We start from the raw sequence: 27,224 nt of genomic DNA on the forward strand, positions 1-27,224 counted from the left end.
GACGTTTCGCAGAAGTCCAAACGGCCTGGGAGCGCAGGGAAACCCCTGTCTGACCCACCGGCTCCCGCGTCCTGATTCCTCTGGCTCTGAACCTTTCACGACACCCGGCTTGGATTCGGATGCCCTGCCCGGCCCTTTCCCCTTTCTTCTAGTCACGCAAAGTCAAGGCTGAGGCTGGGCGCCCCCCCCTCTGCACCGCCCGGCACCAGAGTCAGAGCGACTGACCTGGGGCTGGGACCCTGGGCTGTGGGACAAGGTCCTTGCACTAGCAGGGGTGAGGCTGCCCTGGGGCAAAGGCCATCCTGTGCGGGTAACTGAGGACTGAGCGGGGAGCCGACACCCTGGTCACTGATGAGTGGACCGAGGTGTGGAGTGTTTACTGGCTGGACCTTGGGTCAAAGGTAATAATAATCACAACAGCAACAACAACAACAACGGGTGTATGTGTTTAACTCTCTGCCCCATTCGAAGTCCTGTCCTGCCTCACCTCCCCAGAGCAGCCTTAGCGTGGACCCAAGTCCCTAGGTCCCTTCTGAATCTGGCTGATTTAGACAAACAACCATGATTTCTCCAGACTAGATTAAATGCCACCTGGGCCACGTAAGGTTCACTGTCTTCCTGTGTGTCCTGTGTTTTCTCTGATACTTTATATAGAGAATCACTTTATGCGATCCTTTCAGGAGGTTCCGTGATGTTATTAACGTACCCAGAGTCCCAGAGCCAGGAAGGCCACGAAGCAGGTTTCAAACCCAGGTTTGCTGGACTCCAAACCCCATACTCACCCTGCCCCTGTTAACGCTTCAGGGAGCCTTTCTGGGCCAGTGACTGGAAAAAGGGAGGGCTTTTTGCCAAATTTTTCTTAGGGACCCAGAACGGAAATATGCCACCAACGTTATGGTTTCTGCTAGGAAGTGGTGCTCGGTGAGGTGCTGAGGCTCTCTGTTGATACACGCAGGGAAGCAAACATTTTTTTTTTTTCTTTACCGTGTGTTTTGTTTTCCATAGAGAGCATTCTTTTTCTGACAGCCCCTTTCTTTCCAAAGTTTAGAACAGCAGCATATGCTCGCTAGAAGAGAGTAAAGGTTTCAGCAAAGCAAAGTTTTTGGCTGCCCGGCCCCTTTGCAGTTCAAATATCATTCGAAACATCTGTTTCTGTTCTGTTTGCCTTTTGGAGAAAATCAAGGGAAGACATAAATAAGAAGCAAAAATGCTTTCCTGAACCAAAAAGCCCAGTACCTGGCCATCTGAAAAGATTTTGTTTGTTGAGACATTGCTGGAATGATAGAACACTTGTACAAACATCAATGATTAAGATTCAGCTGATAAAAAACCCCGAAAAGTCAGAGGTGAACTATTAAACACTACAGTGGGAGCTTTTTTCCCCCAGTGGATTCTGAACTGTTTTTGAAAACCAAGCACTTGGTGGGAACACAATTTATAAGATGGTAACAAAGTTTCCACAGATGAAGAAAGTTTAGAGTTTATTCTGGATCTCCACCTGTGGCGAGAAAAAAAAAAAACAACAAAAAACAGCCCAAAGAGAGCAAAAGAACATCTTTGTGGACAAATTCAGCTCTGGTGGGTGTTCGTGCGTACAGGTGGGTGGCCATCCCTTAAGTCAAGGGTGTTGTGATTAGGATCAGAGCCCTTTTTTAATAAAGGCAACAGTGTGGAACAATAGAATTTCGTCATCTGAGTCTTGACATCGGAGTCTGGTTACATATTTTCTTCTTTGCTTCCTTTTTTTTTTTTTTATGGCTCTTTTTGTGTGTGTGGTAAAATTTGCACGTAATGAAATGTCCATCTTAAGTAAATATTCCGGGAGGGCCAGCCGATGCACCTGTGTACTTCAAACCCTTGCCAAGACTTCTGACACTGCTCTCCCCTGGGGAAAGCTGCCGGTCTGACTTGGTGTGTGTGTGTGTGTGTGTGTGTGTGTGTGTGTGTGTGTGTCCTGTTTTCCCGTTGATGGATACTCGGCTCTTTGCGGTTTTTGTCCAAATGAAGTTGTACGTGTCTTTTTGTGGATACGTTTTCTCTCGAGTCCGTGCCTGCGAAACGTTTTCTCTCGAGTCATTGCGTACGAACGCAGTTGCTGAGTGGTACTGGAGGTTAATGTTTAGTTTTACAAGGCACCTGCCGGGCGTGTTTCCGGGATGGCCGTCCCACCTGACACCCTCCACTATTAACATGAGAGCGATGTCCTTGGTGCCATTCGATGTTAGCAATGGCGTCTCATTTGGGTCGCAGTTGGCATTCTCTCGTGACCCGTGACATCGAGCGCTTCAGTACTCTCTGGCCGTTTGTGTGTCTTTGTGAATGGAGTGTTCAGATCTTCAAAGAGGATACACATGTATGTATGAGACCCTCCAGCTCTCCGGGGTGTGGGGCCCCACTTACTTCATCTCTTCCGTCTATATTTCTCCCCAAAATGATGCCATCCTGCTTTGTTGAGTATCCTATTCCCGGTGCCTAGGATGGCCCCTGGCACAGAATAGGAGCTCATTTAAATAAACATTTGCTGAAAGAATCAATGAGTGAACAGATGAACTGACTTTTGGATCTGATATCCAGACACAGTTTCCTTGACTGAATGGCAGTGATTAACCAGGAAACAGAGAGAAAAGGAAATTTTAATGTTCTCCTTGAGCTATAAAGTACTCTTGGCACGGAGGTCTCAGGATACCTTCAGGGGATTTGCTCACCCGAGGGGAACAGATGCTGGAATATCTCACGAATGAATCTCATTTGACCTCATTTATGAACCGTCTCGTGCTTCTTGGGTTCTGACTGGGGTTGCTTGAAAGATGATCAGAGCCTCTAGCCTCAGAGGGTTTATGTGACTTAAACCAGATTCCACTGTGCCTTCGGCACCTAGCTGTTGGCTCCCTCTGGCACTGAAAATGCCTGTCTCCTACCCGACTGCCCCTTTGCTGGGTTCCATGCCTCCCTGGCGGGGCCCCGCCCACCGATGTATGCAGCGTTTCTGAGCCCCCAAGGGCCAGCAGGGGGCTGGCACTTTCCCCTTGGTCTCCAAGCCGTTTCCCTGGTCCTAACCCAGCTGGCTCCAGCCTCTCCTGCTGGGGGTAGACACCCGGTAATCATCAGCAGCGTCCGTTGTCGCGGAGAACTTGACCATGTATACAGTATGTTCACACCCATGATCTCATACAAGGTCCCGAACGGTCTAGCTGTATTCCTCTTTGGTTTTCCCCCCCCCCCCCAAATGAGGTGCTATAAAGAAGTAATTTGGGGCGCCTGGGTGGCGCAGTCGGTTAAGCGTCCGACTTCAGCCAGGTCACGATTTCGCGGTCCGTGAGTTCGAGCCCCGCGTCGGGCTCTGGGCTGATGGCTCGGAGCCTGGAGCCTGTTTCCGATTTTGTGTCTCCCTCTCTCTCTGCCCCTCCCCCGTTCATGCTCTGTCTCTCTCTGTCCCAAAAATAAATAAACGTTGACAAAAAAAAAAAAGTAATTTAATTTGCTCCAGAGTATACAATTGCCCACATGTGGCCCCGAGTTTTCTCTGGGACTTGCTCGAAGAATATCAGTAACCACCATATGGGATCCCCCCTACCCACTGCCCTAGGATCACTTGTTACTTAGGAAATGTCCACCCCAGACTGTACTTACTGGCTCATGTTACCATTTTTATTCATCAGAGTGTAGGATCAGGATCAGATAATCCGTGCCCGTACTGGCTGATTTTATTGCGGCCCAAATAAAGACACTCGAGATATGAATTTGCCTCCAAGACTCATGACTGGCACACTTCTGCTTCTGCGGGGCTTTTTGAAAGATTAGAAAGTTCACACGCTGACCCTTGGGGAAGTAGAAGCAGAGGTTAGTGCTTGTGAAAAGCAGCCTCGGGCGCTGGGACTATAGTCTGAGTCTGCAGGGAGTGAGCTGGGTGTTGCTGTCTCAGCGCTGGACTCTGTGATCGTGATCTCGTGATCGGGCTTCTTCCTGGCTCCGTAGAGAGAGGGGCTCAGTGAGCCCCTTCCCAGCACTTCCCCGGGGGCTGGGTTATCTGGGTTGTTTTCCACTGACATCCATAGCATTTGGTGAGAATATGCACTTACAGAGACAAAAGCGTTCCCCTAACCATTATCTAAAGGTGCACATGAAAAAAATGTTTTGACATTTATTTGAGAGAGAGAGAGAGAGAAAGAGAGCATTTGAGGTGGGGGGGCAGAGAGAGAGAGAGAGACAGAGAGAGAGAGAGAATCCCAAGCAGGCTCCGCCGTGTCAGCACTGAGCCCAGTGAGGGGCTGGAACTCACGAACTGTGAGATCACGATCTGAGCCGAAATCAGTCGGGCGCTTAACTGACTGAGCCACCCGAAATCAGTCGGGCGCTTAACTGACTGAGCCACCTAAAGGTGCACACTTTTATTTTTATTTATTTTTTTTATTTATTTTTAAAAACTTTTTTTTAACGTTTATTTATTTTTGAGACAGAGAGAGACAGAGCATGAACGGGGGAGGGTCAGAGAGAGGGAGACACAGAATCTGAAACAGGCTCCAGGCTCTGAGCTGTCAGCCCAGAGCCCGACGCGGGGCTCGAATTCATGGACTGCGAGATCATGACCTGAGCCGAAGTCGGCCGCTCAACCGACTGAGCCACCCGGGCGCCCCAAGGTGCGCACTTTTAAATGTCACGGAACCAGAACTTTTACAGTGTGTCAGTAACTGTTTTATTCAAATGACGCTTTCAGCGGGTCATGGGGTGTATCCTAAAGGCAGCGTCTTTCTCTAAATTAGTGGAATTAATAAGTGTCTAAGTTTCGGTTAGGGATGACTGTTCACGTCATCGGTTGTTTTATTTTTTAGTTTATGTATACGTAGCGTATTATTTTACTAACACACTACTGGGCTTGGTCTTACGTTGCAGGAGAGCCAGCAGAAGTCCACCAACGTCGTCTATCAGGCCCACCACGTGAGCCGGAACAAGAGAGGCCAGGTGGTTGGGACACGGGGCGGATTCCGAGGATGCACCGTGTGGCTGACGGGTATGTTGTGTTGGTAGATACGTATGCATTTTGTTCGTTGAACACTGGTGCGTGACACACAATTTTAAGGAACTTAGTGTAATATATTACACGTATCACGTGTCTGTTTTTTTTTTTTTTTAATTTTTTTTTCAACGTTTTTTATTTATTTTTGGGACAGAGAGAGACAGAGCATGAACGGGGGAGGGGCAGAGAGAGAGGGAGACACAGCATCGGAAACAGGCTCCAGGCTCCGAGCCGTCAGCCCAGAGCCCGACGAGGGGCTCGAACTCACGGACCGCGAGATCGTGACCTGGCTGAAGTCGGACGCTTAACCGACTGCGCCACCCAGGCGCCCCTCACGTGTCTGTTTTAACACGGGAATGCGGCCAGGAACAGTGTGAAAAGCCTGGGCCTTAGCCCTCCCTCTGCCATCAGGGGGAAGAAGGCCTCCATTAAGGCACTGAGCTTCTTCTTGGTTCACGTCCTCTCTGGCAGGAAAGAAAGGGACAGGTTGGTGATGGCATTGCTTTCAGCTAGCTCTAAAGGATCCTTGTGCCCAAACACATTTACTGGCAGATTCCTTATTTGGCAACAAGCATTTGGCTGTCTATGAAGTTTTGGATGTTTACAGATGTTCTTTATTGTTTTCTGATGTTTTAACATTGTGGGGAATGTTCCGCTTCAAAAAAAAAAGTAAGGTTCTGCATAAGAAGGAAAACCAGTGAACCTTCATTAGGCTGACGATTGCCCCTTGCAAATAGAAATAACTCCGTCCCACGGAGGTGACCAAACGAATCTCCCTTTTCCTGTGTTTTTTGAAAAACATTTTTTTAACTTTTATTTATTATTGAGAGACAGAGAGACACAGAGCATGAATTGGGGAGAGGCAGAGACACAGAATCCGAAGCAGGCTGCAGGCTCTGAGCTGTCGGCACAGAGCCCGACGCGGGGCTCGAACTCACGGACCGCGAGATCGTGACCTGAGCCGAGGTCGGCCGCTTAACCGACTGAGCCACCCAGGCAGCCCCCTTTTCCTGTGTTTTTATAGTCTCAGAATGTCCAAGCTGCGGGTTAGTGACAGAACAGGAATTAGTCCTGGGCTGTCACCTTATACTCTGAGTACAAGGCACAGGACATGGATCCCTGGGAGAAGGCCAGCGTAGCCCGGACTCAAAAGGAAGTACCACGCACCCGGTATTTCAAATAGACGCAAAGATGTTTGCCCAGGTTCTGAGATCAACGAATGTGTTCCTCTCTGCTCACAGATGCGGATTCATTCCGACCCGAAGGGAACTCTCAAGAATATGGCGGGCAGGACCCGCCTTACCCCTTCCCTTGCCGTTGAGTCTTTCCTGTTCCTGTCTCTATCAGCCTCATTCTTTCCCAAGTTTTTTCCCCGGGGCCGGAGGCACTTGCCTTTGGCTTCCTGGTTTCATCCCTCCGTGGCACAGCACGTTTTGCCAGCTGGCAGGGTGGGGATAGACAGCGGAGCAGGAGCTCGCTATAATCCGAACGGCGCTGTTCACCTGTCACGATTCCTGGACTCGCCCCCCAACTGCATCTCAGAGCCACGCTGGGCAGCAGTAGACAAAACACGGCTGTGTGTTCCAGACGCTTCCCTCTTCTTACGTGTTTGCCTTCACGTGTTCAGTTTTTGTCCCGGGACATACACGCGGGGTCCGCGTTATCGAACGTGGAACGGCCTTGAAACCAAAAAGAGAACAGGTAGAAGAGGGAAGAAAAACCCAAAACCCTAAAGGATGTACTTCCCCTGTCTTTTTCTTACTCTTAAAAAAAGACATCTTTCCCCGATTTATTCCATGTTCTTAGGCTGCCAAGATAGGCTACTGACCGGGCAGACCAAGAGAAACCAAGTATTTCGAATCCAGAGACTTGGTTTGGAGCCCCAGCTCCACTTACATGAACCGTGTGACTTGGGACAAGGCAGCTAACCCGGCCAAACCTTGGTTTCTTATTTGTGAAATGCGAATCAGCACAGGACCGGCCTCCCGGGGACGGGGGTAGGAATAAAAGAAATAAAGCACGTAGGCACTGGGCCCGGTGCCTGGCCCGTAGTAAAGCTCTTGGGAAGTGTGATTCACGTTAGCTCAGTGCATTAAAATAAATATGCCAACAACCTGGTTTAATACAGGCACTGTGATTTAGCTCTTAGCTTTGAGACCTGAAGCAAAATCGAAGGGCATTTCTATTGTTTCTCTCCTTTTCCGACGTGAGAGAACATGCCAGAGATTCGGGAGTCTTGCTTCTACCCCACACCAGACACAATTCTAAGAGGAATTTATCACCTGTGTCCCTATTCGAATGAAGCTGAGTCACACACTAATATAATAGTACCTTCAACAGTGACTTACAAAGATGCCATTTCTACTCATGATTCTCTGTGAAGGCCAAGGGCCCGATTGGAAAACATAACTAAACCTCGGAAACTGATTGTTTACTTTTGTATATCCCCTCTTTCCCAGTCTTTTTTTTTTTAAGCTTATTTTTTTTAGTAATCTCTATACCCAACGTGGGGCTTGAACTCACGACCCTGAGGTCAAGAGTCGATTTTTGGAGTGCTACATTTCCAGGGCAGTTGAGGTTGTGAGCTCTTAAGTAATTTTGGGCAGTCAACTTTGTCTTTCTCCTCACGACTTCCCTCGTAGAGAAACTATAAAGTGAGGCGTCTGCGTCATTGTGCCTCGAAAGCGGGGGGAAGAGGCACATGGCAACTCAGTTCTCGCGGGAAGACTCCAGGCACCTGACCGTGCATCGGTCTCCTGGCTCAGGACTGTCTTCCTGTGTCGAGAGTCGCTTTGGAAAACATCTTGAAGCCAGAGGGGTCTGTTGTCCAAAATGGTTATCAGCCTCCGCGGGAGAGGTGGGCCTCCCGCTCTCCGTGACTGGCTGTCCCCTCCACCCCAGGTGATTCCTGTCGGGAGGGGCCGCGAGATATTCTGATTCTTTTTTTTTTTTTTTTTTCTCAAGAGAAGCCAGGATCTGGATTTGCACGCACAGTGTTCTGATCTTTGCAAATACCCTTCAGGCAAAACAGGAAACACCAAGAACCATGCGTAATCCCCCCCACCCCGGGCCCCCCCAACTTAGGAACCCCACTTGCTGTGAAATGCTGCAGTTCTAGCACGGAACAGCCGGCTATTTCAACACGGAAGTGCAACTACTTGACTCCTAGTAAATTGTGCTTTTTTCCCTCGATGTTTGTGGTGTTGATTTGAGATCGACTGGTTGAAATGAACAGGTCTCTCCGGTGCTGGAAAAACGACAATAAGTTTTGCTCTGGAAGAGTGCCTTGTGTCCCACGGCATCCCGTGCTACTCCCTCGACGGGGACAATGTCCGTCACGGCCTGAACAGAAACCTCGGATTCTCTCCCGGGGACAGAGAGGAGAACGTCCGCCGAATCGCCGAGGTGGCCAAGCTGTTCGCTGACGCTGGTCTGGTCTGTATTACCAGCTTCATTTCTCCGTTCACAAAGGTAAGATGATGTGGCCCTTCCCCCCACCCCCACCCCGTCCCACCCCCCCCAGCTCCCCCACTCCCCCCCCCCCCCCATGCCAGCGCTTCTGAACCTCCAGAGAGAGGAGTCAGGTGGAGGGGAGGGCGCCAGCGAATGTTGTCTTTTCAATTTCAATTCAATTTCAATTGAATTTCAATTCAACACACACTCTTTCTTTTGCTCCCCCATTTCCCGTTTCGTGTTGGTTATGTAGAGAGAGTTCCTTCATTTCCAGATGCCGGGCCACCGGCTGACCTAAAACCCTTCCGCACCCAGCACCGTGAGGGACATCTGGCCGCAGTTGAAAGGAAGAAAAAGTTAAACAAAAAAAGTCAAAGCCTCTCTAATCTCATTTCTCCAAAAAGTCCGAATGCTTATGGCTTGCTGAAGAAAATGGGCAGTTCAGTGGGGGCCTGGGTGGCTCAGTCCGTTAAGCGCCCGACTTCGGTTCAGGTCACGATCTTGCGGTCTGTGGGTCGGGGCCCCGCACCGGGCTCTGTGCTGACAGCTCGGAGCCTGCTTGGGATCCTCTGTCTCCCTCTCTCTCTCTGCCCCTCCTCCCCTCGTGCTACCTCTGTCTCTCTCAAAATAAGTAAACAAACTTAAAAAAAAAAACAAACTAAAAAAAACCCCAACAACTATCAAGTCCCAGAGCCCACACCGTTTTGGGAGGGAGCTTTCCGTGGCCAAAGCTCTGCTTACCCTCTCCAATGTGTTTTCCCCAGGACCGTGAGAACGCCCGCAAGATCCACGAATCGGCAGGACTGCCGTTCTTTGAAATATTTGTTGACGCGCCTCTAAACATCTGCGAAAGTAGAGATGTCAAAGGTCTCTACAAGCGGGCCCGAGCCGGGGAGATCAAAGGTAGGGGAGCCAGCGCTGTGGCCCGTGCGTAAGTTACTTCTGCCGCTGAGCCTTGGCAGTCTGTCCCCACAAACCCGTCTGAGGTTTCAAAACCCGTTTTCCAAAATCGCATGTAGCGCACCCAACTTTTTGTCAAACCACAGTATGTTAAAAAATTGTTTTTTTAATGTTATTTTTGAGAGAGAGAGGGAGAGACAGAGCGTGAGCGGGGGAGGGGCAGAAAGCGAGGGAGACACAGAATCGGAAGCGGGCTCCAGGCCCCGAGCTGTCGGCACAGAGCCCGATGCGGGGCTTGAACCCATGACCCGTGAGATCGTGACCTGAGCCGAAGTCGGACACTTAACCGACTCAGCCACCCAGGCGCCCCCAAAGCACAATATATTCACGATGTCCCCGGGCTAATTAAAAGGTGGGCTTGTATTTTCCAAGAACTATCACCTCGGTCGTGAGTAGTAAAGTTCACGGAACTGAAATGGGTTTGTGCACATGAGTGTGTGTCTAGAGGGGATGGTTTTAGACTTTTCTCTTCTGCTCGTCTTCCTTTTAGATTCTACTCAGCTCCAGAGGGCTTGGACCTCCCCAAATTTTGTTGATAATTTGGGGCTTTCTATGTGGAAAATACAGCTGTGTGTGTGTGTGTGTGTGTGTGTGTGTGTGTGTGTGTGTGTATACATATTTTATCTCTGGCTAGAGGTCAAGGGTGGCTGATGACCTTTTCTGTTATAATCTAAATCCTCAGCTTAACACATGATTCCGACCCGTGTTCTGTCTTGTTTAAAAACACTGTTGGTGCTGATGTGATCTTCACCCTTGTGCCCGGCAGGGTTCACAGGTATCGATTCTGATTACGAGAAACCCGAAACTCCCGAGCTTGTGCTCAAAACCAACTTGTCTCCAGTGAGTGACTGTGTCCAGCAGGTGGTGGAGCTCCTGCAGGAGCAGGTGGGTGGCCCGGCCGTCTTTTCTGCTTTTCTCTTTTTTTCTGAAGTTGAACCAAATCACAGAAGATCACTTATTTACCAAGGCATCCTTCTTACCGTTTTCATTTCAAATTGTTACCAATTCCGCTTCATTGCAGAACATCGTACCCCACACTATAATGAAAGGCATCCATGAACTCTTTGTGCCAGAGAACAAACTCGACCAAGTCCGAGCTGAGGCTGAAGCTCTCCCTTCGTTAGCAATTACCAAGGTAAGACAGACAGTGCAGACTGACCGCGGCAGAACCAGGCGTAATGGCGGTCGTTAGAGTCCATTTACAATCACTCTTAATAATGAGGACGGAATGGGGGCACCGGGTGGCTCAGTCGGTTAAGCACCCGACTTCGGCCCAGGTCATGATCTCGTGGTTTGTGAGTTCGAGCCCCACGTCTGTCTCTGTGCTGACAGCTGGGAGCCTGGAGCCCGCTTCGGATTCTGTGTCTCCCTCTCTCCCTCTGCCCTTCCCTGGTTGATGCTCTGTCTCTGTCTCTCTCTCAGAAAGTAAATATTAAAAAAAAATAGGGGCACCCAGGTGGCTCAGTTGGTTAAGCATCCAACTTTGACTCAGGTCATGATCTCATGGTTTGTGGGTTCAAGCCCCACATCGGGCTCAGTGCTGACAGCTGGGAGCCTGGAGCCGGCTTCGGCTTCTGTGTCTCCCTCGCTTTCTCCCCCTCCCCCACTCATGCTCTGTTTCTCTCTCTTCTCTCTCTCTCTCAAAAATAAACATTAAAAATTTTTTTAAATAATAAGGAAGGTATGGGTGAGGGAGGTACAATGTCCATAAAGAAAAACATTTCATTTTTTTTTTAAACCTCTTCTTCAAGAGATTAAAAAAAAAAAAATTCCCATGAAGAGCTGCCCCAGGGCCCTGGTCGATGCCACAGACAGGGAACGTAGCTTCTGTTATGCACAGGGCAGCGTGACATGATTGTTGTTGTATCTTCAGTTCTGCAGAAGTGCAGGCATCGGGCAGTATTGATTGGTTGGCAACTGCTGAGAAAATAGTTTTTTCAGAATGCCAGTGTTTTTTGGGGCAGTCGAGAAGGAATTTGGAGAAAACCAGTCACCCCGTGATCTAAAGTGACAGGAATCTTTTTCTACTCTGCAAATCCTACTTTTTCCTAACGAGGCAGAGTCCAGCCTCAGCGGAGGGTGTAGACTGCTTCGGTCACAATGAATTTACTGCCCGGCACAGGGAAATACAACCTTGGCAAACTGCACTACACGCATCTGCCTTCCTATGGGTCAGTACCAGTCGGTCCATAGCAGGCGATCACATCTTCACTGGTACCTTTTTGTTATCCTTGAAAACCCCGGACAGTTTTGAAAGAGGCACATAAGTTGGGAACCTGTTTCAGCTCACTTGTTCTCTATGAAGTCGTGAAAAATTTATAAGCAGAACCCCCTGACCCCACAAAATAAATTCTGAGTCCTCCAGCGCTCCAGAAAAATGTTGTTATGCATTGCTGTACGTAATTATAATTGCGGTGTGGAATGATAGTTTCAGTAACAACATGGGCCGCAGGGTACAGCAGAGCTTCAAATAACCTAATAATTAATTTTTTTGGCCCTAGGGTCGGCAGGAAAGGGCATCAGAGCAATGACGCATGATTAGGGTTTTAAAGGATGAGTAAGATTTCTCCATGAGCCCAAGGGGCCAGGGCTTGCAGGGCTCTCGGTATCATGCTAAGAATTTTGGACTTTTAGAGTCAATGATTTGGCAATTTCAGTCGGCTAACTAGGACATGTGGTGAAAGCGTGTGGCCATACCAGAATTTTCTGTAGGAAAAAAGGAAAAGAGAATGAACAGTGAATGTTCACACAGTTGCACACCCTCGGGAAATCTGCAGCCTGAGGTGGTCAAAGAGGTAGCCTCCATTTCAAATCTTTTCCCTACACTCCGGTAGGAAAGTTTCAGACTCAAACTTAATCTGACCCCTGGATCATGGGTCAGCATAAAAGTGGGAAGACTGAAAACAGAAAAACTTTTGCCTTTTTCTCCTGACAGCTGAGTAAGAAAGGGCTTGCCCCGGGGCCAGATGGCTGAGAAACGAGCTTCTGGAAATGTTCACCTGTTTCTTGTGTTTTGCAGCTGGATCTGCAGTGGGTCCAAGTTCTGAGCGAAGGCTGGGCCACTCCCCTCAAAGGGTTCATGCGAGAGAAGGAATACCTACAGGCTGTTCACTTTGACACCCTGCTGGATGGTACGGGCTCTCCCTGTTTGTTTCTCACTCTTCGTTATTATAGAAAAAAAATCTTTCTCGGAAGTCTTCACAGGATCAAGGAAAGTTCATTCTTAGTGTTAATTCTTGGGTCGCACATCTTAACCGTGGAGAAATATTTAAATCATGTATGGTGGGTCTAATTCTATCATGCGTAAATTCCATTTTTAGGACTTTTTTCATGATCCTTGAGGGATTAGTGATTATTTGAATCTAAGGGACTGAAAAAGGAAGGTTTTACTTGCACGCAAAGCCGAGAGAAGGTGAAGTGTTTCACCGCACTTGTGCTCGTGTTTAGAATCGAGTCGGGAGCACCGTTGCCCGCCGCTGGGACCCCCCTGGGGCAGCCAGGGAGAAGCTAGCACACGGTCCTGATGTGCAGGGTGCCCCTCAGCCCCCAGACTGCTGGGTCACATGTTATCGCAGCAGCTGCATTCCTCAGTGGATGAAAGTGTCACTGCTCATGCCCTTCCACGAGATCAACGCAGTGGCTTCCTCCTAACCCTCACAGGGAGCATTAAGTCCGCCTTCTGGGCACAGGCTGAATGACTTTAGAGAACTGACTGGTCCAGGTCGGAAGCACGTGTTATTCAGAAAACTTCCGGCCCCTTCCGTGATCATTTCCTTCCCAGAACTGCCTGTACTTGTCAAATGGAACTTGTCTGTTTCAAGACTCTCCGCCCCCCCCCCCCCCCCGCCCCACCTATCAGGAATGGCTGCTAAGTGGGAGGGGCTGGGAAAGCCCCCCGGGATTTGTAACACTAAGCAGGGCTCCCAGACCTTTTCGGAAGAAACATCAAATCAGATGTTCTTTCTTGACAAACGATGCTGACGTTCTGAGCGTGTGGCTCTGCCTAGGGAATGGGGCAGAAAGGCAGAATCAGAACTCTGAGAAGGCTCTGGTCAAAGTAGACCCTCCCCTCTTATTCCCCTGTTGGGCCTGAGAAAGTCCCATCGCCCGAGACCTTCATTCCTCAGATACGATAACATTCCCAAATACGATTGCTCTCCTTGTAGCCTGCCTTTACAACAACAATAGTAACGTGCGTCTGTAGGCTTTCCCCATCTCCAGGGCATACTCTCGGGCCTTATTTAACTTGATCTTCATCAAAGTCTTAGAAGACGGGCAACGATGCTCACCCCCTTGGCAGACGAGGAAGCGGATCTCGGGCAAAGTGCTTTGCTCGAGTTCATGCCCCTCGTCCAGGACCAGAGACCAGAACCTCCCGACTTCTGGCCCAGAGCGATTTCATACCAGGCTGTTCTCCTGGCATCCTTTCCGATAGAAGTTAGAAGGCCAGGACGTCTGACGTTTACCTCGATGTCTTAATTGCGACACATGCCGAACACAGGCGTTGTCAAGTAAACGTCATGGGGCCCAGCGGACAAGAAGAGGTTGACCACAAGCACCCCGACCACAGTTGTGGCTCGGAGACTGGCAAACCGCAGTCTAAGTGAGGGCTTAATTCCAGACACAGTGCTGTCACCTTTTGACAGGTACTTGTTCCGGAAAGAAAAATACAAGGGCAGTGGGCGCAGGTGCAGAAGTCAGCGTTGGTGGAAATGCGGGGTCCTTCACCCCGGGGTCTAGGACTTCGCCGTGGGGGGCACAGAAACCATCCTAGGATAGGCGCCAATCATTTGTGGTTTAAGGGGGGCAGAAGGGGCATTTTCCTGGGTTGAGAGTTCCTAGCTTTTGGTAGATTCTTAAAGGAGTCCGTGGTCCAACAAGATGAACAGCTAATGCTGTAATAATCCATCTGGAGAATTTAGGCAAGTCTCGCTCCCTCCTTCACACACCATTTCAATGTCAGTTTATGGTGTTCTTCAATTGGTGAAACACCCTGATTTTCTCCTTATTTGGAGAAATAACCTAACCACCATGAGGTAGATGAAACCCTTATCGCGGCCCTCCCTGCTCATGCCGTCACGTGTCTCCCCCCAAAGCCCACCAGTGTGGAGACATGAGTGAGGTCACTTTGCCATCGATACTGGAGTCCCACGAGCTCCCGATTCCTACCTGCTGCCACAGAAGCCCCAGTTCTTCCCCCAAACCCACAAGCAAGCATCTGCGGGAGTTCTCCAGGGTGTGTTTCGTATGCTCCCGAGTCAGGCCACAGCCACGTGGATCCGTGTGGTTGTCGCACCCACAGAGGTACAGGTCCCACCAGCTCACTCCAGCCACTAAAGCCTCTGTGCCCACAGGGCACAGACTCTCTCAAGTGGGAAGGAAAATGTTCCCTTCCTCCGGGCTGACCTCAGTCAAGGACTCTCCAGTGCACTGCTTGACTCCCAGGGTGTTAAAAAGTTGGGTGAAACCTCTTGGGATGAGTACACATGCCTTTATGGTCCTCTGGTCGCCAGTCAGCAGGAGTCCGGATCACATGCCATGCTGCTTCTTGACCCTTACCCCTTCCCACCTGTAGGGCCTGTTTCTGGGACTCTTTGCAAGACTCCTTCTGCTCCCCGCCCCCCCGTGGGGATTTTCTGCTGGCTCTACCCCAGAGTCAACCACAGTCCCACTGGACACAGGTCTGCAACCCCAATTGTAGTTACGATTCAAAAGTGCCCCCCACCCGAGAAGCCTCCTCGACTCCTATGTAAACTGATTAATAAAAACAGACGCCAGGGAAATAGAGGCGGGACATCACAGTGGGAGGAGTGCGAGCTTTGGATCCACACTGCGTTCATAGGCTAGTGATTTGCTAGGAACCTGGGGCAAATTAGTTACCTCTTTGGCCCCAGCTCCCTCAAGTGTGGATGCTAATAACCGTACCTACCACGTTGGGATGCTGAAAGTTTAAGGAACGACCGGTCCACGAGTAAATGTTCCATATATGAACAGACCCCCACTGCATACGATGAAAAGACCCCGAAATCTTGAAGAGACTCTGCGGCCACAGTTACATCAGTTTGGAAGCAGCACAGATAAGGAGTTCATCGGTTAGCCAGTAAATATTTACGGAGTGTCCTCCTGTGCCAAGTTTAGGTTTGTTCTAGCTGCTGGAGGTAGAGTGGTAGTGAAGACAGACGTGAGCTTGCGAGGACAGATATACAGCCCGGTTTCCGAACCCTAGAACGGTGGGTTCTTCCCCCCCCCCCCCCCCCCCCCATATCAGTGGTTGCCAAGCCTGTTCTTCTTTAAGCCAAATAATGTGTTAATTTCAGTGAAATCTGAGGCAGTCTATGCAACAGAATGGGTGGGCTTGGCCTCCCTCCCCGTTGGACGGCAGCCCGGAGGGGATCGGGAGGAAACGGCTTGCAACCCTGTTCTGTGCCACATCCGTGATGGTCTCATGGGAGAGGTTGGCCTCTGACGGCTTTTGGACTGTGTAGACACAGTTAAATTCCAAACAGTGATGGATGTGTATATCAGAAGGTCAAACACGATATCATTCATAGGGACATCGTTTTAATCCACGAAAGTCTGAGTGACCACCACTGACCATTTGAAATTTCTGTGGCCACAGACACGTAGTCCAACTTCGGCCATCAAACAACTGTACATTTCTTGATCACTTACAATCTGCAGGCAGTATTTTCTTTTTATTCGGACCATGTCTCCCAAAAGTATTTTTTTTTTTTTTAATTTATTTTGGGACAGAGAGAGACAGAGCATGAACGGGGGAGGGGCAGAGAGAGAGGGAGACACAGAATCGGAAACAGGCTCCAGGCTCTGAGCCATCAGCCCAGAGCCCGACGCGGGGTTCGAACTCACGGACCGCGAGATCGTGACCTGGCTGAAGTCGGACGCTTAACCGACTGCGCCACCCAGGCGCCCCTCCCAAAAGTATTTTTAAAAATTTTTTTTAATGTTTATTTTATTTTTGAGAGAGAGACAGAGTGTGAGCAGGGGAGGGGCAGAGAGAGGGAAACACAGACTCTGAATTAGGCTCCAGGCTCTGTGCTGATAGCACAGAGCCCGACATGGGGCTTGAACTCATGAACCATGAGATCGTGACCTGAGCCGAAGTCGAACGTTCAACTGACTCAGCCATCCGGGTGCCCCTATTTTGTTCATTTTAATTTTCTCGAAGGTTCACATTTCTCCTTAAATTAGAAAGCAAAACAAAACAAACAGAAACCTCAGCCTACTCAGTCCAAAAGCAAAAAAAAAAAAAATTGTTTTAAGTGTTTGTGATGATTGCATAACATGAGTTACTCCTTATATGACTCAAGGATATACTTTCATGTCCATTGATTACACCACTTTGTTTTTCACTAGATACAGAGTTTTGAGGTTGTTACAGATCCTCAGGCCATAAATGTCTCATCTGAATTTTTTAAAATGGCACCTCAAGCTTGTCAAGTTCTTGACTGGTGGCATTCGAGGAGGGTCACAACATGGCGGCCTTGTGAGTCTTGACCGTTTGATGACGTCTTATGTAGCCCTGACTTGCCAAGACAGGGCTTGAGGGCTTTCCATATATCCCCCCAGCATTTATTTAGCACCTAATGTGTTCCGACCCTGGTGTTTAACACAGGATATCCCATTCAATCCGGGTAACACCACTGTGAAGGTATTTTGCTCCTATGAGGAAATAAGTATTGGAAAGATTAAATAACGCGAAGCCCGGATTCAAATCCAAGTTCTCTTGGTTCTAGTTTTTGTACTTGTTCTACTAGGCATACTTGTGTGTGCTTTAAATATCTGGGATTCCAGGACATTCTAGAACAGTTTGCTACTACGCCTACCAATACCTGGTTTGGAGCCATTTGGTAGTAGTTCTACAACATCACATATTTGTAAGAGACAACTTTTTGCTGAAGTAGGAGGTGCCTCTGACATATGCTGTAATTATTTTAAAACAGATAATCATCTAAGTGGATTATGCACTGAACGACATTTCAGTACAAATTCTGCTGTCGCCAGCTTTTTGCGGTCATATCCTCTTTAGAGCAGAAGCAAAAGGCTCAGTACGTTTATCTGTTGTATGTGTGAGTTTATCTGTTGTATGTGTGACGTTGTGTATTAGGAATTTGTTCTTTGACATTGTTGCTTTAAGATTATCTTGGTGGAGAGCTGAAAACATGTTTCTTAATTGTGTTTGTATTTCTCTAGGCATGGTCCTTCCTGGTATGTACTTTAACTTTCCAAGTAGTTCAATTATTATAATTAGATATTTATATTAATTATAAATGGTTAAGAACATAATTTAAAAAAAAAAATCCAAATGAACCAGTTGGAATTGCTAACAGTTCATGATCCAGCCAGTTATAAGAGAGTAATGCTGCATTCTTCTGTTGATTGGAGTCCAAATAACAGGAAATTTCTGGATCAGATGCAGCTGTTGTCTACAATGTCGTATTTGGCTGACAAAAGTAAACTTGTTGCTAAATTATTGTTGCACATTTTGTCCCTGGGATTTAAAGAATTTATAATCCTTCCTGCTAATTACTTCTGAGTGCTGTTCCTCAGTTAGTTGTGCAAATCCAGAATGCTTTCTCTACTGCATTTGTAAAACATTTTTAATCGATGAAAGATAAATCAATGTTAGATGCAATTTAAATGGACGCACCTGGTTGGATTGTGGATAATTGTACTTCATTTGTTTGTGATGTGTGATTATGCATGAATTTAATTTCAAGCTATGATGATTGATAGTTGTAGAACTGGGAATGAATACACAGCTTTGTTACGGCTGTAAAGTTCTGCACTCTACCAGAATGAAAAGGTAAAATTCTGAAGATACCATTTATCTTGGGCATTGTTTTCATCACCGTTGTTTTCCTCATTGTTATTTAAAAAGCCCAGCTAAGCAATAAAAAGCGATTGCGTTTTTGCGTAGAAACAGCCCTTGTTTCACGAAACACGGAGTTACGTGTTGGACTAGCCATGGACTCCGAACCCAGCAGTCGTTTCCAAAGCGAGATGGATCCCCGTAAGATCAGTGCTCGCTTCGGCAGCACGGACACTAAAATCAGATCACTGTAAGATCAGTCTCGGCAGACGAGCGGCACACGATGGAAAAGGCTGACAGCCCGAGTCAACGTGTGAAACCATGGAGGGTGCTTCAGCAGAGTGCCCTTGTGGGACAACTTCCTGCCGTAGAACAGTTGGTAACGCTCGTAGAGAAAGCACAGTAAATCTGCTTATACTGATTGTTGCTGCAGGCGGATGAGTTTGGGCGGCCTCAGTTCTCAGCAGGCCTCTTTCCCTAACTCCCCGAAGATTAGCTCTCTTATCTTGACCACCTGCCAGGAAGGGCCGTTTCCCCAGGTCAAGGCCAACGTGAACGTGGCTGAGAGACTACCCTGGGCAGGAACCTAGTGGACCGAAGGAGGCGATTGCCACAGGAAAGTGCTGGAGCCCTTGGATTTCAACCCAGAATAACTGCCTGAAGCCAGCACTGCAAGGGTGTGGTGGGCAGACCTAGGCTCTCTCGGGCTTCCTGCCCGCCTTTTGCTTTGCATTTGGTTTTCCTTCATTTTGGTCAAGTTGCCGTAAGCAGTGTGGTCAGTGATCCACAGAGCACATGCTATCTAGTTAGATCATCGACAGCCTTGAAGGGGGTTCCTGTTAGCCTCTCTCCCCTTTTCTCAGCTCGACTGAGCGGTAGGATTAATCATCTTCCATCATCACCCTCCACTGGCGGAGTGCTAGACGACAGGGCCACTCTCGGCAACCCAGTGATGTACGTAGTATTTGTTAGCCCATCTCTCAAGTGGGGAAACAGCACAGGGAAGATGAGGGGCACAGGCAGTCAGTGGGAGAACGCCTGAACTTTGAAACAAAGGAGTTATTTGAACGACAAAACCCCTGACTTCCTGTGCAGGCGTCCAATTTGTGGTTTACCAGGGCTCCCAGGGCAGGTCACAGGGTTTTGAAGGTTAGGTTTAAAAGACTTCATGAATCGAGGGGGTATTGCCTCAGGCCCATAAATAACTGCGTTTGTTTCCTATGGAGTTGAATGTTTTCCTTATTCACGTGCTCTTGTTCCCTTCTGAGTCTTGAACTTGGGAAGCCCTCCTAAAGCTTCCTAAAATTCTTCACTGTTGTACACTCAACGGCGTGCCCCCATTTTCTTGCCTGTAAGTACAGCAGACGTAGTTGGTGGATGTTTGGCGTCACCATAGAAGTGGGGAGACAGCTGGTTGTTTCTTTTTTTTTTTTTTTTAATGTTTATTAGTTTTTGAGAGACAGAGGGAGAGAGAGACAGAGAGCACAAGCGGGGTAGGGACAGAGAGAGGGGGAGACACAGAATCTAAGGCAGGTTCCAGGCTCCAAGCTGTCAGCACAGAGCCCGACGTGGGGCTCGAACCCACAAACTGTGAGATCATGACCTGAGCCGAAGTCAGATGCTTAACCGGCTGAGCCACCCAGGTTCCCCTGGGTCGTTTCTTTTATATTATCTGGCCTCATTAAGAAATGAGATGTTTCCGGGAAGCCGGATTATAATCTTTGAAGCCCCAAACTAAAAAACGACTACATCTTTTAACCATTTTGTCTAGAAATATTTAAAAATGTACTGCTAAAAAACCCCAAATGATTTCATATTCACTTTAAAATATGTGTTAAATGCAAGGCAACTTTAAAAGTGACTTCATCAGGGGCTTCTGGGTGGCTCAGGTCATGATCTCACGATTCGTGAGTTCAAGCCCCGCATCTGGCTCTGTGCCGACATCTGGGAGCCTGGAGCCCGCTTCGGATTCTGTGTCTCCCTCTCTCTCTGCCCCAACCCTGCTCACACTCTGTCTGTCTCTCAAAAAATGAATAAATGTTAAAAAAAATTTTTTTTTAAAAAAAAATTTTTTTTCAACGTTTATTTTTGGGACAGAGAGAGACAGAGCATGAACGGGGGAGGGGCAGAGAGAGAGGGAGACACAGAATCGGAAACAGGCTCCAGGCTCTGAGCCATCAGCCCAGAGCCTGACGCGGGGCTCGAACTCACGGACCGCAAGATCGTGACCTGGCTGAAGTCGGACGCTTAACTGACTGCGCCACCCAGGCGCCCCCCAAAAAAATTTTTTTTAAATAAAAAAAGTGACTTCACTGCCACTATTGACCTGAGTGGTAACATAATGGTGCCCTGAGGGGTTACTGGCCCCACACAGAAGGAACCCCTGTGACTCTCCTTTTGGTTTCTTTATTAGTCAGGGTTCTCCAGAGAAACAGGAGACGGGTGGGGGGTGGGGGTCACAGAACTTTCCTAGAAAGTCCGTCTGTTTCTGTTGGGTCCTTCAAGTGATTCTCTGAGGCCCACCACCTTACGGAGGGTAATCTGCTCTACCCAAAGTCCCCTGACTTACATGTTCATCCCATCTTAAAAATACCTTCAGAGAGACATCTAGAATAATGTTCGACTGACTACCTGGGAACTGCAGGCTAGTCGAATGGACACATAGAGTTTCTACGTCAGTTTTTAAGTCATTTTCCTGCCTCTTCCTTTGAGGCCAAGCTGTCGCGAGGCATGGTTACAGCTGAAGACGTAAATTCTCTGAACACCACCTCCCACACCTTCCGGTTTGTTGTGTTGTATACGGAGAGACCAGAATGCCAGTTGACTTAAATTCTTTGTAAAGTAGGATACTTAGCCTCAGGGGGAGAGGTGCTCGCTGTCCATGGGAAATGCATGAGTTTTAGGAAACCAGCTTTGCATGGTTTTCCCTTCTTTCTGTTTTTCGACTGGTAGTTCTTTGTAGCAGTTGGGCTGGTGAGGATGTTGGTCCTCAGGTCAATCTTTTCGATAGCATTTAAAGGTGATGCTGAGCCTGGACCATAGTAAACAGAGCAGGTGGATGGCTTGGTCCTTCCTACCCGCTAGTGTTAATGGTCTGACTCTTTTTTTTCTCTCTCTTTTCAAAACAGTGTGTTGGTAGCACAATGAGAGCCTAAACAGAGAACAAGAGATTGGCCAATGTTGTTACAGGACTCATTTCCAAGAGACACCAGAGGTTTGCGTTTGGGTTTGCTTGGCCAACCTTTATTTTGTGTAATTGGATTTCTAAAGACCTTAAAACTCTCTGGTATGTTGAGGTCAGCACCACTCTTGCAAAAGGGAACTCAGAAGAGAGATGTCCCCTCCTCAGTCCCCAAATTAGGTCACTTCCTGAAGCCACCTCCGTGATTTGAAACGCAGCCCACTTTTCACAGATGCGTCTGTCTCTTGCTTTGAGAAGCCTCTCAAGGCCTTCTTGTCAGACCCCCTGGAGAAACTGCTGCGGCCAACACAGCCACGGGGGATTTAGGTCTTCGTGCCCCGTGCACTTCAGGCAGTGTTTGAACCCACGTTGTGCATATTCGAAGCCCCCTTCAAGGATGGTACACCTCGGATCCCGTATTCACGCGTCCTGTGGCTCTTTCTACAGACGGAGTGATCAGCATGAGCATCCCCATCGTGCTGCCTGTCTCTGCGGATGACAAGACGCGGCTGGAGGGACGCAGCGAGTTTGTCCTGACCTACGATGGACGGAGAGTGGCCATCTTACGAGACCCCGAATTCTACGAACACAGAAAGGAGGAGCGTTGTTCCCGTGTGTGGGGGACGGCGTGTGCAAAGCACCCCCACATCAAAGTAAGTTGCAAGACCATTGGAAGGGCTCTCTTGTTCTCGTTCGATTTTGGACGAAAAGCGTTCCTTTTTATTCCTTCACGAAGGACTTAGCGACACCGGGGTAGATGGAGGAAGGCATTCCTAAGGTGGGACTTGCAGGCTTTGCCTTGGGAGATCTTGTTAGAAAGGGGCGGAAAACGTCTTCCTGTTTGAGGGCTGCTCTGGACGATCCCCTGAATCCCCGCATGATGGTGACTCCCTCAGCTAAATGGGAAACGACCGGACCGGGTATCATTTAGCCTGGCACCTCGAACACAGGGCAAAAGTCAGAGCCGCAGCGGTGCCCCAAACTAGGGCTTGTGGTGCTCTCCATCTTGAACATTCACCGGGGAAGCGCGTTCCTTCATGCAGAATGGGTCCAAGCAAACCCTGGCAAGAGACTCCAAGTTCATGCTCTGTGGCCAGCTGAAGGGGGGTCAGTGACATCCTTTCAGTAAACAGAGCTCAGCGCATATAGCGGCAGAGTTTCCAGAGGGAAATGGCGCGTTTTTGTCGGTGGCTATTTTAAGATTGAAAAATGTGGTCATCTGATTATGATCATCTTGAGTCCATCCTGCCTACAGGCGAAATAGGCTAATCTTCCTCAGATTCCTTCACAACCTCTACTTGGTGGGGGTCGGGGAGGGGCAGGAATGGAAAATACCATGGAATCACTGGGTGTGGTTCATTTCCCATAAAGACAAGTATGTGAAACTGAATGCAAAAGCCAACCCTCACCCAAGATCAGAGCATTAGGGTTGAAATTTTAAAAAGCCTTAAACTAGTAATTCGACTTACCAGCTTCCCCAGGGGGCTGGAGTAATAGACTTCCAGAAAATTCATGGGGACAGAGAACAGTTTGAAGCCCAGGAGACACTAAGAAGCCTTGTGATCAGACAAGGTCTGGGCCTCAGTTTCTTCATTGATAAAAAGAGGGGCCAGACTCAAAATAACTCCAGAATCTCTCTCAACCCCATGACCCTAGAAAATGGCTGTTTGAACAAACCTATCGGTACTGGTCGGGCAAATGTTTGTTTTGTTTTGTTTCCTTTAGTTGTGAAAGGTTGCAAGGTAGGAGAAGGGCTCTTTCAAGGCCCCCGGTGACGTGACGGCCTCTGAACACAAGAGGTTAATGGGCGGCTTTTCATTTATTGGACACGATCCGTCCTGCAAATTAAGCATCTTTAATTTTAACGCACATCCAATTCAAAATCATCTGAACAGGGTCCAAGAGGCTGGCAGACAGTCCTTGAAATGGCTGGGCGCTGACTGAGAGTGATTTCAGGAATTGTGTCCTGGGCCTTGATCATGCCTGTGGTGCATTTATTTCCTGATCGTAATTGCACAGGGTTGGGATGTTATCTTCGGTCAGTGACCTAAAGGATGAAGAATAGTGACTTTTTATCCTCCTACTTCAGAAATTTCCAGATTCAGAAATCTCTGGGCCTATCATCCACATCTACATGATAAGCGCTAAAAGAAAACAAACAACCCCCCCCCCCCAAAAAACCTAAGGAAGCCCTTAAGCAATTATTTCTTTTCATTTTGTCTCACAACATGTGTTGGCACTTGGAGTTCAGAATTTCTTTCTTTTCTTTTTTTTAAGTTTATTTATTTATTTTGAGAGAGACAGAGAGCAAGTGAGCACAGGGGAGGGGCACGGGGAGAGGGGGGGAGAATCGATGTGCAGGGCTCAACTCACGAACTGTGAGATTATGACCTGAGCCGAAGCCAGATGCTTCATCAACTGAGCCACCCAAGTACCCCGGAGCTCAGAATTTCTTAGAAGCAGGCCTGACCTGTGGTCTTGGTAATACAGTCGGTGGCCCTTCTGTTAGAGCCTCAGGGGGGACTCTGTAAACATTCCCAGTGAGCTAATGGCGAGAAATGGGCCATGGAGAACGAGACAGAGGAAGCCACTCACAGTGGATTCTACACTCGGTGTTCACCAGACACACAACACGTGGGATTTAGGGGGGAAGGGGCTGTTCTCGTTGCACCTTTGTTTTTAGCACCTCAAAATTTACAGTAACGCTAAAAGGTGTTATTTTTCTTTTTAACCCCAAACTTGCAAAAGTCACCCCTTCCAAAAGTAACCGTGGGCCTTGTATTTGCACTTGGCCCTGGGAGTGATATTTGTGTGAATGGTCGGCCACCACGGAAACGGTCTGCTTCCTCAGTTCCCCACGGACACCGCCCTGACCCTCCACCCTAGTCCCCCCTCATCGAGTTGCTCACTGAACCGTGGGACACGACATCAGGTGAGGTCACGAGAGCAGGTGAAAGTTGCGAACTAAACCCCAGAGGAGCCGTGTTGCTGCCTCCCAGCCTGCTCCCAGCATGCTTCCATGCCCTGATTATTTTGCGCAGTGATTATTCACGTGAAGCCCCGGGGAATCATTAATCCCATTTACGGACGTAGAAACCAACCGCTTGGGGCGCGGCTTCCCGATGAGGCGTAGCAGTGAGAGAGGGTCTGCATCCCGAGGTCTGCAACATACAGCGTGTGGTCCGTTAGGTCCACGGCATCCCCTGGGGAGCCTCACAAGCTCCCACCCTCACAGACCCTGGTGTACTTGGCCGGGTCACTTCTGGGAGCCAGGGTGAGTCTGGGAAGGTCGGGAACCATGGCGTTAAGAGAATTCTTCGGAGCGGTTTCCCGCAAGCACTCGACACCCACACGCCCAACGCCTCCCCAGCCCTGCTCCCCAACGGCGGTCCACATCCAAATCCTGGATGTCCGCCTTGCTTCTTTCTCCTCCCCGCTTCGTTCCGCCGTCGGGTCCTGGCGATGCTCCTTCCATGTATCGCTTGAACTTGCTCACTTCTCTGCTGTTCTACCGCGTGCGGGGCCGTTCACCCTGCCCTTGTCCTGCCCCACCGGCCCCACTGTTTTGCCACTTCTTAGTCTCCTGCCACCTCTTGGTCAGCCCCCAGCAGTGCCAGGGCTGGGCCGCTGGAAGGGGCTGACTGCGCGGAGCCTGAGCGTAGGTCCCTCCGAAGGCAGTGCCTATGCGGGACAGCAGGTGCAGTGACAGGAACAGCGGGTTTGGAGGGGTCCTGGGGGTCCTGGGTGCCCTGTCCTGCCATCTGGGAGACGGCTGTGTGCACTTGAGCTCTGCCTCTTCTCCCGTCTGCAAATGAGGCATGAAGGCCCCGTTCCCTCCATCCCCTCCAACTTCCTTGCGGCCCCAGGCCTCCCTGATGCCGACAGAAGAGCACAGAAATGGATAGATGCTCTCCACGTGCACCGCCTGGGTTGTCTCTGCCTCTTGCTGCAGATCTCTGGACCCTGTTCTCCTTCTCTGCATTTCTGTTGCTGGCCCAGCTCCCCTTTCGCTACCCTGTTCGATTCCCCCTGAGCCCGTTCCTCCCTGCTCTCCGTGCGCGCAGGTCTGCAAACTCCAGCTGCGTTCCTTTGCCCGCCTTTGGCAGGAGGCTTGAAGCAGGTGGGGGCTGGGCGATTGGGCAGAGCCACTGAACCTCCCAGCCTGGTAGCAGAGTCTCAGTTCTGGGGCGCGTTGGGCCATCCTGGGGAGAGAGATGCCCTTTGCGCCCTCCCCGTCTCAAAAACGCCCAAAGGGTAGTGTCAACACGGCTTTTCAGAATGACACAGGCCTGGTTTGTAAACCAGGTTGGTTCCGTGCTGCCTTCACCAGCAGAATGGTATAGGGTGGACCCCTAGCGTCCAGAATGAGTTACTGCACTCCTAGGGATTTGGGGTGTTCACGTCTTTCAAAATTTTATCTGTAGCCTGACTGGGGCAATGAAGAGAAAGTAAATGAATAGGTAAGGGTATTTGACAATATCTTATTAAGTGACTTTTCTCGGCACCGAGTTTACAAAGGGGGCCACGGGCCCAAACCCTTGAAAATCACCCTCTGTACCCAGAGTTTCTCAACGCCAGCACTGTTGACGTTGGGACTGGATAATTCCTTGCTGTGGGGACTGTCTCGTGCCGTGCTGGGTATGTAGTAGCATTTCTGGCCTCAGCGCATTAGATGCCAATAGCACACCCTTCCCTGCCCCCATCATGACAATCAAAATTGTCTTCAGATATTGTCAGATGTCACCAGGAGGGGCAAAATCGCCCTCTTTTGAGAGCCACGGCTGTATCCCAGTTCCCCAGATGCTGAGCCCCGATGGAATGCAAATCGTTATAAGCTCCAACGTCCAGCCACAACAGGGGATGTGAACCAGGGGTATGCACACCCTCGGTGCCTTGGCGTCTTCCAGCTCAGCGCTTTATCTTCCATCAGCTTTATCTCGCTACTCCTGCGCCCTCTCCTCGGCTGTCATCACACGTGGCCATATTGTCCTTGGACAGCACGAGAGCAGTTATGGAATTTGATCAGTGGAAGGGTTATGAGATCATTAACTGATGGAGAAGTTGGACTTTCTGTAACGTCCATCTCAGCAACTGAGACCCTTGCTTTAACAAGGTTGTAGGTTGTAACTGATCACATCACAGCATTATATGGGGCGTATTTAGGTTTATGACAAAACAAAGGTCGTGTTTTTCTTCTCTCCCCAGCCTTATTGAGATATAACTGACACATAGCACTGTGTGAGTCTAAGGTGCACCTTATGACCCAGTTGGATGTCACCAAGTGGGTGACATGGGTGACACCCATGTGTCCTGTCAGGCCCGAGGGTGTCTTCCCTCCCATGAGGGGAGCGCTGGCCTTTCCTCCCTCCATCCCACAGTGGCTTGTTCTTCCTTTTTGTTCCTATGGCCGCTCCTCACGCCAGGCTCACCCCTAACATTTGTGGGGCCCGGGGCAAGGCCAACATACTGCATCTGAAGGTCACATATCTAACTCACGAACCGTCAGAAACAATGTGTCCTATCCTTCTTCTCTGACAGCTATGCCTTGAGAATAACCGGAAGGTCAGATTCCAAGGTATGCTTCTTGGTTCTGCACCAGAACATGGTGCCGTGTGAAGAGTTGACTCCTGGCCTGCAAGGAACCCTCCTTCCTCTTCTATGCTTGGCCTTGTCCCACACCATGAGGGCGCCCTGGGCTGGGTGTCCAAGCTGCACCCACACCCCTGGAAAACTCCCTTCACTTGGCCAGTCTCCAGAACCAGTGCTGCCCTGGCAGGGTCCACCCT

The 27,224-nt window shown here is 49.3% G+C and overlaps 1 protein-coding gene across 1 annotated transcript in view; it reads left to right on the forward strand.

The window, feature by feature from the left end:
- PAPSS2 (3'-phosphoadenosine 5'-phosphosulfate synthase 2) overlaps positions 1-27,224 on the forward strand; it is a 73,761-nt gene that overhangs the window by 36,350 nt on the left and 10,187 nt on the right. The window contains exons 2-8 of the mRNA XM_047826135.1: positions 4,891-5,008; positions 8,250-8,485; positions 9,232-9,370; positions 10,194-10,312; positions 10,449-10,562; positions 12,447-12,558; positions 21,886-22,091. Coding sequence (XP_047682091.1) covers positions 4,891-5,008; positions 8,250-8,485; positions 9,232-9,370; positions 10,194-10,312; positions 10,449-10,562; positions 12,447-12,558; positions 21,886-22,091 — 1,044 coding nt within the window. The remainder of the gene's footprint in view (positions 1-4,890; positions 5,009-8,249; positions 8,486-9,231; positions 9,371-10,193; positions 10,313-10,448; positions 10,563-12,446; positions 12,559-21,885; positions 22,092-27,224) is intronic.

Source organism: Prionailurus viverrinus, chromosome D2 (genome assembly GCF_022837055.1).
Source record: "Prionailurus viverrinus isolate Anna chromosome D2, UM_Priviv_1.0, whole genome shotgun sequence".
NCBI classification, from domain to species: Eukaryota; Metazoa; Chordata; class Mammalia; order Carnivora; family Felidae; genus Prionailurus; species Prionailurus viverrinus.